The sequence below is a fragment of the Rhipicephalus microplus genome, chromosome 1 (genome assembly GCF_043290135.1).
Source record: "Rhipicephalus microplus isolate Deutch F79 chromosome 1, USDA_Rmic, whole genome shotgun sequence".
Classification (NCBI taxonomy): domain Eukaryota; kingdom Metazoa; phylum Arthropoda; class Arachnida; order Ixodida; family Ixodidae; genus Rhipicephalus; species Rhipicephalus microplus.
Window position 1 is genome coordinate 129,006,534 of NC_134700.1, and position 17,010 is coordinate 129,023,543.

The 17,010-nt window shown below is 43.6% G+C and overlaps 1 protein-coding gene across 4 annotated transcripts; it reads right to left on the reverse strand.

Moving 5' to 3' along the window:
- Nucleotides 1–1,593: 1,593 nt before the first annotated feature.
- On the reverse strand, nucleotides 1,594–11,130 carry LOC119177878 (uncharacterized). Of its 4 annotated transcripts, none has more exons than XM_075887355.1 (6): nucleotides 10,999–11,130; nucleotides 8,192–8,294; nucleotides 7,586–7,598; nucleotides 7,372–7,394; nucleotides 5,634–5,869; nucleotides 1,594–2,015 (listed from the first exon to the last, which is right to left on the reverse strand). In XM_075887355.1, exons 2-6 carry the CDS (start codon nucleotides 8,244–8,246, stop codon nucleotides 1,659–1,661), a joined length of 684 nt encoding a protein of 227 aa, XP_075743470.1. In that variant the 5' UTR covers nucleotides 8,247–8,294; nucleotides 10,999–11,130; the 3' UTR covers nucleotides 1,594–1,658. The 4 variants fall into 4 exon arrangements, with proteins under 4 accessions (XP_075743470.1, XP_037284961.2, XP_075743472.1 ...); XM_037429064.2 differs by having other exon boundaries at nucleotides 5,634–5,875; XM_075887357.1 differs by lacking the exons at nucleotides 7,372–7,394; nucleotides 7,586–7,598 and having other exon boundaries at nucleotides 10,999–11,129.
- Nucleotides 11,131–17,010: the final 5,880 nt, after the last annotated feature.

The following is a 17,010-nucleotide window of genomic DNA, read 5'->3' on the forward strand; positions in this document are numbered from 1 at the left end:
ATTAGGCAAGATTAGTGGATTTGCGCCAGATCCTGCTCGTGCGGTCTAAGATGAAATAACATAGCCAGAGGCATATTAAACCGGACTACGCTATGTTCTTTCAGATTAAGCATAACCAAAGAAATCCCGGTTGATCTAATCCTGAACAAGTCAATGTTTGCTGAATTGAAAATGACTAGCCGTTTGGGTGACCGTGCATGGTCACACTAAGCCAATCTGAATAAATTCAAATAATCTGCATTAACTTATTATGAAGCTTGATTCTTCCAATTGAGAGTAAGCTGAGAGTGCTTAGGCAGTTGGATGACATAGTATGGCCGCAATAAGTTTATGTTTGTTAAGCCGAGTTGGGCTAAACCACACTAAGCTAATCGAGAGCAAGCGAATTTGGAGTGAATAGAGGCTGTCTAGCCTGTTGTATGCCTGAGCAATGCCACGTTAAGCCAAACAAGGTTTGAGCGTATTAGGGTAATCTGAAATAGGTTAATTATAGGGAAATCGATTTCGAGGAAGTTGAGGTCACCTAGCCAGTTTGATGACGTGGTGTGACCACAGTGATATATTGTGAATTATGCTGGAACAAGTAATCACGAGCAAGTGAGTTTGAAGTTAAGATGTTCCAGACTGTTGGATTCCGGAGCCGGGTCACGTTAGGCTCATTGGGACTAGACCCGATTAGACTTATTTGAATTAAGATATGCTATTTCAATGCATTATTACTAGTCATTTATGTTAGTCGTACTCTCCAACAGTGTCATATCAACATTGGTCGTCAACACAATAAAAGCCCCCTGACTTGGTCATGTGTCATGGCACACATGACACGAATGCGTGTACTGCTTGCTGAACGCCCAGTGGGGTCTTATGCTTTAATAGCTCCTGAAGCGACAATTTCGTGGTTATTTTCCTGGGCCGGCACGGGACGCCAGCGTGTGGCACGAGGCGCGTGCTTGCACAGCGAGTGTGAGGATGCCGCAGCCGACGCCGAAGCGCGGCATCTTGCGACTAAAAAATTCTCCTCATTTAAGTTATTTCTTATTCTTCCTGTCGAGAGGCAATGCATGAGGGGTGCTCTCACCGATGACCGTAAAGCACACGCGAAGGCTAGGCTATGGGTCAGAGCAGGAAAGGCTTAGATGAGAGGCTGGAGAACGGATGAATCGGCACATATGGCAGAAAATAATAAAGTAGTGTAGGCGCTGATAAAAAGAAAACGGAATGCCGTCTTTTTTGTCGCTTGTTCACATTTCACAAGATTCAAGTTCAAGCAAGTGAAAGTAGGTTAGCACGTTTTTAAGGAGTTGCGACTCTTCCATTCAATTGATGGAGGGGTGATTGTGGAGTTTTGGTGCATGATGATGCAAGTTTTCCATGTCGGAGGCCACTCCAGACAATTCATTCTTTGCGTGCAGTGACAGTAGTTTCTTGCATAAAGTCTACTTACGCATGACTTTGGCGTTTTCACGCAGAATATTCCTTTACCTAGCCAAACGCAACTCATGCCCATCAGGGACGTAACCACCTGTTATCAATACTGCCAGCACACAAGCCTAATGCGTATTCGAAAGAAATCTCATAGATCAAATCTGACCATTTCATGGAAAACCGAATAAATTTTATTCAAATTCGGACAGCTTAGAAAATCTTGCGAAGAGATTTTACATGGAGCCGTGCTTCACTATGATGTCGATGATATTCTGTATGAGTGCTTCAGCTGATTCGTTCAAGTCATGCTTGGGCAGGGGAGCGACTGTGCCATTTCCTCCAATCCCAGCCAGCCTGGTGGCGACGTCTTCCAATGAGTCACCTGTAGAGCCAACAATATCGCCAACTTGCTCGACAGCCTCGAATATGGAGGATGCTGTGGCCCTCGTTGCGTAAGCGCTGATGATCTTGGCGGTGATTTGGGCAAGCCGAATTTCAGCCGTGCTGTTACCAAGCTGTGCGATGTCGGACACCCAGAAATACGCCTTCTGTTTCTTGAACCTGAACATCTTTTCTCCGAACACGGTGATCTGGGTATCATAGAAAAATGAATCTTTTCAGTGGACGACGCATGCAAAGTAGTTCCAATGGTCATTTCCCCGCAAGCAACTTGTTCAATTTTTCTCGGAATGCATTTTTCAAGAATGAATGTTGTAGTTTCTAACTAGTGTTTCCTAGGTATTTGTAACGCACGTTGCAACCTGTTAGTAAGGGCAGTTATTACAGGTAGTAATAGTTACTGACTGCTCAAGATACCAATGGCTATGCATAGCGTAAACGCATTAAATTCGAAATTTTATAAGCGCTGCCAACGTTACACAATTATGTGCACTTCATTAAAAATCTGTCCTCCTAAAAAAGGTGGTTCGTTTGGATAGTCGCTTTTAACCTACACACAATACCGACCAGGATCACCAAGACTACCGTTGGTAAAAAAGTGGCGTGCAGAGCATTCAACAACTCAGTGCAACTTCTTACAGTCTGTAGTGAAAGAACAGCCTTTAGGGACACGGATTTCAAATGAGTCAAACATTTGTCCTTAGTGCCGCTTAATACAAAATAGACCTTTTTGTACGTGTGTGTATTTCAAGACGAACGAAGTTGCGGTTCGAAGCGTGCGAGAAGAATGTATTCAATAATGTGCACAGTAAGATGGCATCTAACTGTTAATAAAAAGTCATAAACAAGTATCATTCCACTGTTTTGCAAAAGATCCATTCCTTTATTGCAGTAGACATTGTGCAAGATGAATAAATACTTGGTACTAACTTTGCACAATTTTATCTGCGATGGACTGGCGTTATTTCAGAGCTAGGTAAATATTTGTAACTACTTGTGAGACGCAGTAACGCCGCCCGTCGCTAACTTGCTGCTTGAAGTTACAAGAACTAATTATAAGCGAACGCTGTCACTTCAAAGGCTGTTTGTCTCATTTATACCTAACGGGTAGTCTTTGCTAAAGGTCATTACTGCATCGAGAAACATAACAATACGGATCGCAAGAATGACTAAGTTGTAAAAGCTTGTTGTGAGAAATACTTTTTTTTTCAACCTATGGTGACTGCTTGGCATGCCTCACAAGAAAATTATTTCAGTGAAATAATCTTGGGAGAAACACAGACCCGTGTCGACCGAGTCACTGGCGTAAGATGCATGGGTCACGTGCTTTAGACCTCAGGGGTACACAAATGTGCGAATGCATAAAACTGTCAAATTTCTAAAAAGACCAAATACGCGTTTAGAAGATTGAGAACTATATACGTAGTCTCATTAAAGTCGTTGTTTTTACTGTGCGCACGCTTGCTTTCCCAAGCAAAACTGTGAAAAAAATGAAATAATTTTGCTGCTTCCTCATGTGCCATGTTCTTAAGTGCGTCAATCTTTGAAGATTGCATTTGAATTTATGCGTTTGTATAATGAAATGAAATAAAGTGCTTGGTTGTTGTCTTTCGGAAGGACAGTTCGGGATGGTAGCATCAAAGTTGTCTTAAAAGAAGTTTACAAGCCTACAACTTTTTCATAATATAGGACCGTGAGGACACAATAGACATGGATATTTCTTTAGATACTAAACATTTATGATTGTATACATATGCAGTTCTTCCACATTATGTGCGGAGAAAATGAAAAAAAAATGTTGTATGTGTCCGATCATGGGAAAATCCGCCCGAGTTATTGCTAAACATATAGTCTATTTGTATAAGCATATGACGAAAGGAATGTAAATGTTGCGAATGAGCATAGAAACTACGCTATCAGGTGAAGTTATTTAGCTTACTATGGGTCATTAGGTGAGGTTAAAGTTTGATTAACGAAAAAAATGGCGTTTAGCAGTCTTAAGGATAGGACATACGTGTTATCGTCTGCGGAGTATAGAAGAGTAGAGCAACCTACCACATCCGCACGTTTCAGACAGTATAGAATGCAAATTGAAGGAAAGAGTAGTAAAGCTGCGTGCAGTTAGATGAAAACGCACCACTACTTTACGTAATGGAAATGTACTGTGAATAAATATGCTATAATTGACATCTTGATGTAGGTAAAAATAGTTAGGTAATATATAGGCGTCCTTAAGCGCAGTAATAAATTTTACTCGAAAGTCTACTGCACACTTGATGTTGGTTAAGTATAAAAAGAAATTCAGTAAACTGCGACTCTATTGAACCAACCAGATATGATCGGCATTGCATGTCCTATACGAACCCGATCATTGAATGTATGGATGAAAATGCGTTTAGGGTTAGAATCAGGTACAAGGAAATAAAAGTGAGAGGAGCGGTGTGATGCTGACCCACTTGTCGCACATTTACCACTTGATTTCCACTGTTTTTCGATGCGGAGCATCTTATACTCGCGCCTTGTAGTGCGCCGCCCGCGTCGTCCGCGCCGTCCACACCGCTTCTCGAACATTCGACAGCTGACGCGCGCGCATGCGCCGTCGCGCCGTCGCCCACTCTTCCACCGTCTGTGCATCCCTTCCTCCTCTACACACCGCGCGCGCTTCACTCCCCCACCATCTGTGCACCCTTCCTCCTCTACACACCGCGTTCGACATCTACAATTCTCCTGATTCTCCAGTGGACGCGCATGTGGCGTCGCGCTTCGAGAACATTCAACAGCTGACAGTGCATGCGCCGTCGTGCTGTATATATACTCAAGGTCGGCGCTCGCTCGCTCAGTTGCCGCTCGTCGGTTGGTTTGTACGGCGCGTCGACGTCCAAGGTCGCGGTGAAATGAATTCCAACGAATCCACAAACACAATGATCGACGTCCCTTCGACCAGCGCCGCCCTTTCGCATACGTGTGTACGTGTTCACTCATTTAACACCCCCTCCTACAACCACGTTAACCAATTTAGCCATCAACCCAAGTAAGTCGCAATTTAACACCCCATTTCAAAACCACGTTAACCAATTTAGCCATCGACCCAAGTAAGTCGCACTTTAACACCCCGTTAACCAATTATATGGTCCGCATCCTCCTCAGTGTTCCCCCGAGGGAAGCTGCGGGCAATTTTTTTATTATTCCTTGTTATGCGGATGTTTTAGAGGAATGTCCGTGTTATTAGGGCGCTTCAGTGTTAGCTTGGGCAGTGCGTTGCATATGAGAGCCGCTACAGGCAGAATACGGCAACACAAATGTTTTTCTTACACATGGCTACACACTCTGAAGCGTGAATTCAGTCTTACCGTTATTTAAAGATTCATCAGCAGTTCATTTCTCTTGTTCGTTTTCTATAATTTTCTTACTAAACAATATCCCCTAAACACCGTTTCACAGCACACGATGTATATTCGCATGCAATTATCTTAGCCTGCTACGTCTCTGCAGTTTGCAATGCGCATTTCAATGTCGTATCTCTCGAAATGTCATGTGACTGATTTGACGGAGGTTACCTGACACTTTGACACTTGTTAGTTGCAGCGATGGCTGTGATCATCACTGGCGGAAGTTATTATTTTTCTGATTTTTATAGAAAACTACAGTGTTAGGTAAAGGTGTAAAGCAAGGAAACGTTAAGAGGCCGCTCACTTATACCATGGGCTTTGAGTGAGTACTACGCTGGTTATAATAAAGTATCGCATGTAACTTATAAGTAATATTTTGGCTGGGCAGCCAATCTGAAAAACAATGTGCTCTTTACAAACCATGAGGCCTTCGAGGTCTAGCAGACGACGGCCTCCAATTTTCAGAGCGGCTCCCATTCTGGCAAGCAGGAAGCCCATGTCATTGAGTTTTGACGCAGCCTCCCTGAATATGGCGTCCGTCTGGTCGTGAACGCTGGTGCTGCCGCGCATCGAGTCACTTGCGTTCATCATCACGTCACTCACCAGGCGAGTGAGCAGAGCTGATGCGACGTCGCTGGTTGTCTTCGGCGGCATTGCTTTAGCTCGTAAGATAAAATCGGAAAGGCTAGAAATCATGCACTCATGCCAGGTTAACGAAATAGTAACAGTAAGATAAACGAAATAATTTCGTCACGTTTAGCTACGAAACTATAAATCGCCTGAAAACTGAATTGAACGTTCATGATTATGCAATTCAAGCATGTTATCTTTCGTGCATTTTGAGCTCTCTTTCGTTTTTTTTTCTAACGTAATACAACTACTCTACCCATCTAAGGTGGTTATCGAGTCTATTTCTTCGTCGTATCATTTTAAGCTAACGCGTGAAGCTACCATAAAGCACATCCTGCTCTGTTGAGCAGCGTCGACTTATTTATTTATTTATTTATTTGTTTATTACATACTGCAGTCCATAGACCAAGCAGGAGGGGCACAAAAAGGGAGCATAGGGCACAAAAAGAAACTTGGAACACAGAAAACGAGGACACAATGTGCACAACGCACTACACAGTGTTTTTTCATGACACCGTGTGTATTTTCAGGTGGTAAATCAGACTGCTAAAGAAATTGTTGAGGCTCATCACATTAACGAAAAATCAATCTATGTGCAAGCACGGGCTCAATAGCATAGCGTGGCAGGACAAATTATTCTCATCTTTCGTAACATTACATGGTAATAAAAAGCGTGCACATAATTACTAATTTTTTAGATTATTTTAGTATATTTAGGAAAATATGTTCCTTTACTTTTGGCTATCAATTATGTGCGAGCATGTGACATTCCATCATACTTATATTACTGCGCGTTCGTTACGACAAAAGTTTCTGTGAGAAAAATACGCTGTGTGGGGTATCGTACTGACTTCAAACATACAAAAATGATTTCACTTTGTCAATGTCAACACTTTTGTCGCATGGAACTCAAACGTTAGTCGGTCAAAACTAGTGCAATTGGCTGATTGTGTGAGGCTTTGGAGAGTTCAGCACATATCAAAAACAAATACAGTTATTTTATTGCACACTGAAAATGAAAACCTACCTTAATAGTTAGCTATGCCCAAGAAGAATATGGCGTGCCGGTTAATTGCAACAACTTTTTGTTTGCATTGTTCTCTAAGTTTAGTGCTACCAAGGCTCCGGACTGGGCTAGCCAGCCTGTGTCATCATTCTCTTTCTCGGTTTTTTGTGTTTGGCGCTGGTTTTTATCTAGTTCTTCATTAACTAGAGCACACCAATAGTTCATTCTATGACATTCGCATTACGCAACAACGTAATGTAAAGATATCTTATGTGCATAAAGTAACGGAGAAAAAGGTATCTAAACATATCTGTATTTGTGTTTTATTTCACAACTAACACATCACCAGATTTGTACCATCAGTAGATTTAAAACTGAGCGAGAACCACACATCTCATAGGAGTGATACGTATAGGCTCTGTTTGATACGAAGACTATACGCTAATGAGTAAAGCCATACTAACAATAAAAGTACAATGCGTTGATTGCCTGAAAAGCATGAATTCAATCAATCAAACTCACCTTTCGCTGTACTATTATAAGTGCTGGAAGCATAAACAGAAACAAAATATAAAACAACATAAAACCACACTTCTAAAATGGAACCTGTCACGAATGTGTTTAGAGGAGCTTGTGTTTATCATCTAGAAGATAGATGAACGAGTGGATGAGTAGATATATAAGTAAAAAAGTAATTATTCTTGGTCTAGATGTACAAAACCATGCAAATACTTACGTCTCAACGCCACCTTGAAGAATTTGGCATCCGCCACATGCAAAGTTATTGAACATATTATTTTAGTTATTGAAGATCGAGCGCACATATACAAATCTATGTGTGAAGAGAGTATCTTTGTATATTTAAACAGTGCATCAGTCGTTATTGTTATCTTCAAGATTGTGAACTATTCAACCCTTCAAGATTGTTAATATTGCTACCGTGCAAAGCCGGAACGTATTTCTTTGAACATTCGTTGTTGGTGTTTGTTACAATTATATTAGTTCCTGTCTCTTGGCATGAACCACGGGCTCATTACACTGACAGCCAGGATACACAGATGTGCAAAATACCATAGCGTTCTCCATGGCTCCCCAATTCAGCTGTTCTTTCACAACCAACGAAGTCAGTACTCAGCTTTAGCTCACTTACACGCGCAGGTAAAAACTCGAAACCAGGCATATCAATCATTTTATGAGCAGCGACTGCATAGGTCATAAGTGCTCATTTTCAACTTCAAATGAGAATGTGACGAAATTATTTGCAGTATATAGATTAATTTACGCAGACATTTGAACCAAACTATTGCAATCAGCTTACAGGACACACGGCGTGAAAACTCACTTGAAAAGTGGGCCAGTGAAATCACGAGGACGATGTGCACCAACTTGAACTTCATGTTATTTCTTGCGTTGCACCTGCGCACTGTAAAGATGTGCCTGATGGCCTGCATAAAATATTTTAGAAGAATGACTTGTACTTTTTCTAACCGATAAAATCAAATAAAATCCTTTGATTCGTCATTATGCGAAAGAATCAGGACTTATGTTTAAAAAAGCTGTAAAATATTTTCGCTACAAATTGTTTATTAACACATTGCCGTAAGATTTTGAACGGCGTGTATTGGTAGATGGGCAAAATGTACACAAAATTATATAATCGCCATAATATTGTGTTTTGTACTTCTATATATCTATGTATACATACTAGATGCAACAAACGTTGGTTTACCTAAGCATGAAAGCAATTTAAAATAAAGAATATTGCTGCAAACACGTACCAACATCATAAAAACTTCTTTATTGCATAATTACAAAACTAATCTCCACTACAGAAAAAGCATTCATTATTTCAACTTCGCACAGATGTCGTTGTTTTTGAAATAATGCGAAAATGAGGTAGTCAAGTTGCACTCATCTTGTTGAAAGAAATGAGTCAAGCAAGGTATGCTGGGCAAAAAAGACCACTTACTTTTCGCTAGTGGTCGGTAGAAGCTGAACAACTAGTTTATTAATCTATTCGATGTTAAAATCTTGTGAGAACGTAGTGAAACAAGTGTTTTGGGTGTTGCCGTTACAATTTTTGGCTTCGGCGTCATAATCAGTGTAAGATTAGAATCTCATTCATAGCACAAGAATACACACCTAACTTTCCAAGGCAGACACGACAAAATTTTGTACAAGGGGCCTGGTGAGACATAAATATAACTCCACACTTTTAACGTAGTATTCGGTATGCTATGCCCCAAATACCTTAGAAATGATCTAGGATTCTTGAAACCAACCAGAACAATAAGTACTAAATAACTATCGAGTGCTCGTGTGCGTCCTTCTTTGTATCGCATGGCATGCAAACCCCAGTGTTATAGGATCACGAGCACTTGGTTCAAGAATGAATCAATATACCATGTTAAGTCTTAGTTAACTTGTTGCAAGTCAGTTTTGCGAAGCTCCGAGAGGCGGTGGAAATGTTATGTAAAAGAAATCGACCACCACTCACTCGTAGCACAAAACTACAAGAGAATCAGTACCAATTTTCTAGACGGAGAGCTTACCAAGACTATAACAAATGCTTCTGCAACAAAGAAGGTATGTTTTTTTAGAATGGCATAAGGTTTTTTTTTGGTACAAACGAGTAGTCACCAACAAATTTCCAATTACTAATTCTTGTGAACATGGTATACACTTTTTGCCTACAAAATCTTAGGCACAACGTGCGTGTGTGAGCACAACAAATTAGGATATGCCCTTCCTTACATAACAAGCCAGCTATTTGCCGACTGGTGTTGTTTCGGCCCTCTTTTCAACCATTTGTACCTTTTTATAGCAGTCAACCTGGGTGATTCCCGTCGCATGAAATAACTACACACAATACTTAGGCTTAGATGTAAAAAATGACTCCTGTAATCCAGCGTAACCTGTTGCGGTCTTTATTCCAGCTTGAGCGGTTTAAAAGGACAATAAACGTAAATATTAGGTCAATGGTGGTTTCTGAAATAGCAGTCCGGAAACCCTGTAGTGCTACTTGTGGGCCAAGAAAGTGCTCATTTTAAAGCAAAATCATGTTTTAGTGATTCGCATCGCGTTAACGGACTTCGATTCAGACGCCTCAAGTGGCAACTATCAGGTCACTGTTTTCGTGCACAATGTTGCCCCGCTTTACTGTGCGGCCGATAACACTAGCTGCGGCATAGCAAATGCATCGTGAGCCATAACAGCGAAAACGACCATTAAACAATTTCTTGTATTGGCCTTTGAGATGGCAGACGTGCTTGGTTCACCTGGGCCCCAATAGATGGGATGACCTTTCTAGTTAAAAAGGCGAAAATTGAAGTGATGAAGCACTCGGGACTTGCTCAATGGTAGCGTCCAGCTTTTTTTTTTTTTTTTTTGGCGAAGGAAGCAGAAACGAACAAGCACCGTTTCATTGCGTCTCTTCATTCACAGAAAGTTTTTCATTTAGTGCAGCTAGTTAGATTACGAATGATGAATTGTAGGCGGCAATTTAGACCTCATCAGGATCACTTTTGCGAATATCCTATTTGTGGCGCAAGGCTTCTCGTGCATTTACATTAAGTTACTCGTATGCACGGCACATTTGTATAATATTGTCTTTTTAAACGCTGTCAATAATTAATCGTTCACTCTGTCATAAACACTGATTTGACTTTAGTGTCCCCTTAAATGCTTTTTTTTACCATCACCTTGTTTAAAATTGCGTTGACATTGTTCATAACAACAAAGCAGTTTCCCATAATGAGATTATTTTGTTATCATCAAACTTGACCTACTTAAGACAACACGGACACTGACTCCAGACAGACAGCTGATTATTCTTAGTACAACGGTGATGTCAATAAACAACTAAAACCTCGAAGCAGAAAAACGGTTGTTTTCCTCAAGAAGCAATGCTTGCGGCTGTCTTCTGTATTAATGTTTGTCAAACCAAATGTGCCGTCTTGTCTTTCTCTTCCCCTGTGCTATTGTGAAGTGGTCAGAGCGTCAAAGTTTTTCTGGAATATTCTTACAGGTTTCTGAACAAACATTCTTCATTAAAAGGTATTCAACTAGGAAAACATAATAAACACAAACATGAAATGAATGAAAATGAGTCTAGACAAATAAATTCAAAAGTGCATCCAAATAGCTTACCTGGCACGAACACTCCGGTGACTAGAGTGTGCACATCGGCTTTGTTGCCACAGCGAAACACCTGCGTTATCTCGCCGTGGCCCAATTTGTCGAGGTCTCGTGCAGGAATTCTATTGACACTTATGCCGAGTGATAAGACTCATTATTAAATCTAGACATGCAGTTATCTTTATTGGCAATATTGCTTTATCTCAAGTACTTTCAGGTGTTCGCATTCATCATTATATCTCTTCCTGGCATAGGTGGTCGGAGCCATCGGGCACATTAGTCTCTTCTATAGCCATTTCATTTCTGAAACGTTCATCTAGTGCTGTAAAGAACCTCAAAAAATCAATGCGGCATGTGCATGGTATACTATATATAATAATGAGCGTTATCTAGGTTGTAAGAAGCATGCTATGGCTAATTGGTTATGATAATAGTTGATAGTATGGCTATACCTATATATATATATATATATATATATATATATATATATATATATATATATATATATATATATATATATATATATATATATATATATTGACGCAAAACAAACGCAGTATTAAAACTACTTGCGCTAGTTCGTGTGCCCCCCAAGGGACCAGCAGCCCGATGATGAGACAAGAAAAGGCCGTGACGGCGCGCGCCTCTTCAGCACGGGATGTTGACGAAAAAGAAGTGGTGCACCGCTCGAGGGCTTTTCGCAGATTGATTCCTTTTGCTGATCGCCTGTTAGAAACGATGCTGCGTTTTCCTTTGCTTTTAGGGCACAAGTTAGCCCACATAAACAGTTATTTTTACACCGTTCGGATTGCGCGTAACAATTCTGGCGGAGGTGCTGACTAATGATCCCAAACCCAGTTGTACTTCGAAGAAGCAGCCCGGCAGCACGACCAGTCGAACCAACTGAGCTCACGCCAGTTCATCAGCAATCCAGTGGTCTTGTACGCGGTGAGCCGCCGGAATTTCCCCTGCCACCAGAGCCTTGAGTGTCTCCAGCTGTCTCCGGCGAGACTACTGAAATGTCATCTCCAACCGCCGCCGCACACGTCGTTTCGTCTCCAGTTACTGCCACGCACGTCGTTGTCGATAAGCCACGGACGCCCGACCTTTTTCATCGGCAGGGCTGACGATCCTCATGAAGACGCTGAGGATTGGCTTGAGGGTTTTGAGTGCGTCGCCAAGTGCAACGGATGGACTGAAGAATAGAAGCTCCGCCGCGTTTATTTTGCGTTGCAGGACAGCGCACGAACGTTGTTCGAAAACCATGAAGGTGCCATTCGGTCGTGGGATGACTTCTGACGGGAGTTACTGGCCTCATACCCGAGCACAGACCACAAGAAAAGAGCTGAAGCCGCCTTGCAAGCAAGAAATCAGCGCAACAATGAAAGCGTCGCCATGTATGTGAAAGACATGTGCCGGTTATTTCACTGGTCTGATCTAAATATGAGCGAGGACAAGAAACTTCGGCACCTGTTGCGTGGGGTGAAGCAGGAGATTTTCGCTGGTTTGCTCCGATGCCCCCCGCGGCACGTCACTGGATTTCGCACCGAGGCGACAGCGGTTGAAAAGACTCTGCAACAGTGAGCGAGGCACTACAATCGAGATGTTACCGTCGCAGCTGTAGATGCGGTGTCGGCAGTCTTCGGGAATGGCATCGACGTATTACGAGAGCTCAAGCAATCGGTGGTTCTAGAAGAGCTTCAAAAGCTAAATGGCGACCCCTCAACGGTGTTGTCACTACCGGAAGTTGTTTGGGAGGAAGTGAAACAGGCAGTCCGTGAGCAGCAGCCACAGGCACAGCCGGTTCAAGCGTCGGTTCCGATGCATCCCGCAGTCTCGTACGCCGAGGTGCTGAGAGGTGCCCCTGTACCTCCTTTCGTTGCCCCTGGACCTTATTTCGCCGTAGCAAGCATGCATCTGCCGGAACCTCGATTGACGCCGTCCCCAGCCGAGACGAGGATCCGAAAAGCTTATATACGGCGCACTCCTGATCGAATTGCGCTTTTTTATCACTGCGGCGAAGCTCGCCATCTTTACCGGATGTGTCAATATTGCCGAGATGGACTTCGGAGTTTTCCCGTAAACGCTGCTTGTCCAAGGAATGGAGAACGACCTTTTGAAATCGAGGAGTACTTGTCAACGCGTCAAGGTACTCACCCCTCGCAGCAGCATCAGTCCCGGTCGTCAGCGCTACTGAGGTATCGGACACCAATTCCGCGCCCATCTTCAAACTCTCTCAGGCGACTTCCCCAAAGCTCGCTTCGGGAAACTAGAATCTGTTTACTGGGGAGGTAAGGCCGCTGCCAACGCAAGAAAACAAACTCCAGTGCCAATTTCAAAATGTGATGATGGACACGAGACTACGTGCGGAAACGGTAACGTCGCTTCTGATTTGTCGGTACTTATAGACGGCGACGAAGCGAATGCTTTCGTAGACACAGGCGCAGACTATTCCGTCATGAGCAGGGGACTTGCCAGAACGCTGAAAAAAGTGCTGACCTCTTGGATAGGACCACAAGTGCGAACCGCCGGGGGACACCTTATCGATTCGGCAGGCATGTGTTACCTCTAGAGTCGGGATACGCGGCTTCACCTACGTCGCCAGCTTCATTGTCCTGTCGGAGTGTTCAAGAGATGTAATTATCGGAATGCACGTTTTGCAGGCCATTGGAGCAGTGATAAACTTGCAGGAAACGTGCGTCTTGTTCTCGACGAAACACGCCATCGAGACATTCCAGAGTGAAAAACGATCCAATGCGCTCCAGATTGCAGGTGATGATGTAACTGTACCTCCAAGATTCATCATCGTTGTCACCGTAAAAATCAATGTATACAACGACTATGAAGGAATGGCAAAAAGCAATACTGGGCTATTACTCGAGAAAGGGGTCTGTGCAGCTAGAGGTACTGTACAACTGCGTGATAGGTGCACGAGTGTCTTCCTGACAAATTTCCGAAATGAGGTGCAACATCTTGCGAAGGGAACTGTTGTTGGTCACTTGCACGATTACGTTCCAATTGTGGATTTGAATTCTTCCGAGACTGCACCACTACACCCTGACGGTATAGATTCTATACTCGCATCTATCCACATCGAAGCAGCCCTATCGCCGAACCAGAAACAAAAAAATCGAGAGCCTTATACGGGAGTACGCCTCGTATTTTTTCCACGTCATCGAAAGTGCAAAGAACATCGATCACCGAACACCGCATCATGATCGATCAGTCTTTTTGACCTATTTGCGAGCACCCGTACCAAGTGTCACCAAAAGAGAGAGAAGTCATCAGAGGCCGTGTTAAATAAATGCTTAGAGAAGACGTAATTCAACCATCGGCCAACCCATGGGCCTCACCTGTAGTGCTGGTAAAGCAAAAGGACCAGACCTTGTGCTTCTGCGTTGACTACCGAAAATTGAACCTCGTCACAAAGCGGGATGTCTATACCCTTCCAAGGATTGATGACACCCTTGACAGAAAACGAGACGCGAAATTCTTTTCCTCTCTAGACCTCAAGAGCGGATACTGCCAGATAGAGGTGGACAAACGAGATCGCGAGAAAACTGCTCTCGTCACCCCAGATGGGTTATACGAGTTCAAGGTACTCCCATTTGGCCTGTGTTCCGCAACCGCCGCATTTCAGCGGATGATGGACACTGTGCTGTCCGGGTTAAAATGGCAGTCCTGCCTTGTTTATCTCGAAGACGTCGTGACCTTTTCGGCCACCTTTGATCAGCCTGTGGAACGACTACGGACTTTGCTCGAAGCGATTAGATCAGCAGGCTGACAATAAAACCCCAAAAGTGCAATTTTAGTTTTCATCAACTGCTTTTCATCGGTCATGTGGTTAGCGTTGAAGGCATTCGGCCTGACCCCGAAAAGACAGCAGCTGTAGAACAGTGTCCTAGACCGACGGATAAAAGTGCTGTGAGACAATTCTTAGGACTTTGTGCCAATTACAGAAGATTCATCAAAGATTTTTTGATTATTTTGGAACCACTAACCTGACTGACGAAAGAAGACACGCCTTTCGCTTGGACAAGCGAACACAAAGACGCGTTGAATGAGCTACGACAGCGACTCCTAAACCACCCCGTCCTTGCACATTTCCACGAAGAAGCCGAAACAGAAATTCACACGGACGCAAGCAATTTGGGACTAGGCGCAGTCCTCGTGCACCTGCAAAACGGAGAAGAACGAGCGGTCGCATATGCTAGTCGCACTCTTTCGAGAGCTTAAATAAATTATTCGGTGACAGAAAAAGAAAGTCTGGCGGTAGTATAGGCTACACAGAAGTTCCGACCGTACTTATATGTAGACCATTTCGAGCAGTGAGCGACCACCGCTCGCTGTGCTGGCTCGAAAGCCTGAAGGATCCTATTTGGGCGACTTGCTAGATGGAGGCTCAGGTTGCAAGAACACGACATAACAGTCGTATACAAGTCGGGTCGCAAGCACAGCGAAGCTGATTGCCTGTCACGCGCACCAATGGAATCTGCACCTGTGAAAGATGGAGACGACTTTCCGTTTCTTGGAGCCGTCAGCACCGCAGACATGACTTAATATCAATGATCTGACGCATAGTTGCTTTAAGTGTTCCTCGAGTTTTTGTCCGGAGATTGTCCACGTACCTGATGAGAAACAACGTTTTATACAAGAGAAACTTCGAGCACAGCAGGAAGAAATTCATACTCGTCGTCCCTTCGGCTTTGCGACCCTAAATCCTGGAAGCCTTCCACGATAACCGAGAAGAAGGACACCTCGGAGTGAGTAGAAGATTGGCTCGAATTCGCACAAAGTACTACTGGCCAAAGTTACTGGATGCTGTACAGCATTATGAGAGGACATGTAGAGATTGCCAGCAATGCAAAATGCCTCCATTGAAACCTGCAGGATTTCTCCAACCAATAGAACCCCCTAAATCTCCGTTTGAACAAGTAGGAATGGATCTACTTGGTTCAATTCCTACGTCATCAATGGGCAACCAATAGATAGTAGTGTCACAGACTACTTAACCCGGTATGCCGAGGCAGCCTCTCTCACCAAGGGCACGGCTATAGAAGTCGCTGAATTTTTCGTCGCTAACATTGTACAACCCCATGGAGCCCCGAAGGTGGTTATCACAGATCGAGGAACTGCAATCACAGCCGAGCTGACGCAGTCCATTATGAAACTTACCCACACATGTCATAGGAAAACAACTGCTTACCACCCCCAAACGAATGGGCTAACCGAGCGACTCAACAGAACTCTAACCGATATATTGTCGATTAACGTTGACTTGGAGCACTCCACGTGGGACTAGATACTGCCATACGCCCCTTTCGCTTATAATACTGCTGTGCAGGAGCCATTCCAGCTAGCCTATGGTCGAATAGTTACCACACTACTAGATGCAATGCTGTCTGTAAGCGACAATACAGAGCACAAGTCTGACATCAGCGAGTTCATTCAGCGTGCCGAACAAGCACGGCAGTTTGCACGACATCACATAAAACAACAACAACGCGTGGATGCAAACCGTTACAACCTTCGGCGGAGAGGAGTCGACTACGCACCAGGCGATCGAGTTTGGATTTGGACTCCCGTGCGGACGCCTGGCCTCTCCGAAAAGCATCTGTGCCGCTATTTCGGCCCTCACCGAGTCCTTCGTCGCGTAAGCTCCTTGAACTACGAGGTGTCACCGCAAAGACAAGTGAGCTCATCAAGATGCCGAAGGAGCACAGAAATCGTGCATGTAGTCAGAATGAAGCCATACTATGACAGGCGATGAACATTGAACTATACACACCCGATAATGAGGAATATCTATGTCTCCAATGGAAACTACGCATTCAGACCATCTCAGCAACACGGCTTTTACGCATCGGTACGATGCGTTCTTGGAGGAGGGATAATGACGCAAGACAAACGCAGTATTCAATCTACGCGCGCTAGTTCGTGCGCCCCCCAAAAGACCAGCGGCCCGATGATGAGACAAGAAAAGGTCGTGACGGCACGCGCCTCCTCAGCTTGGGATTTTGACAA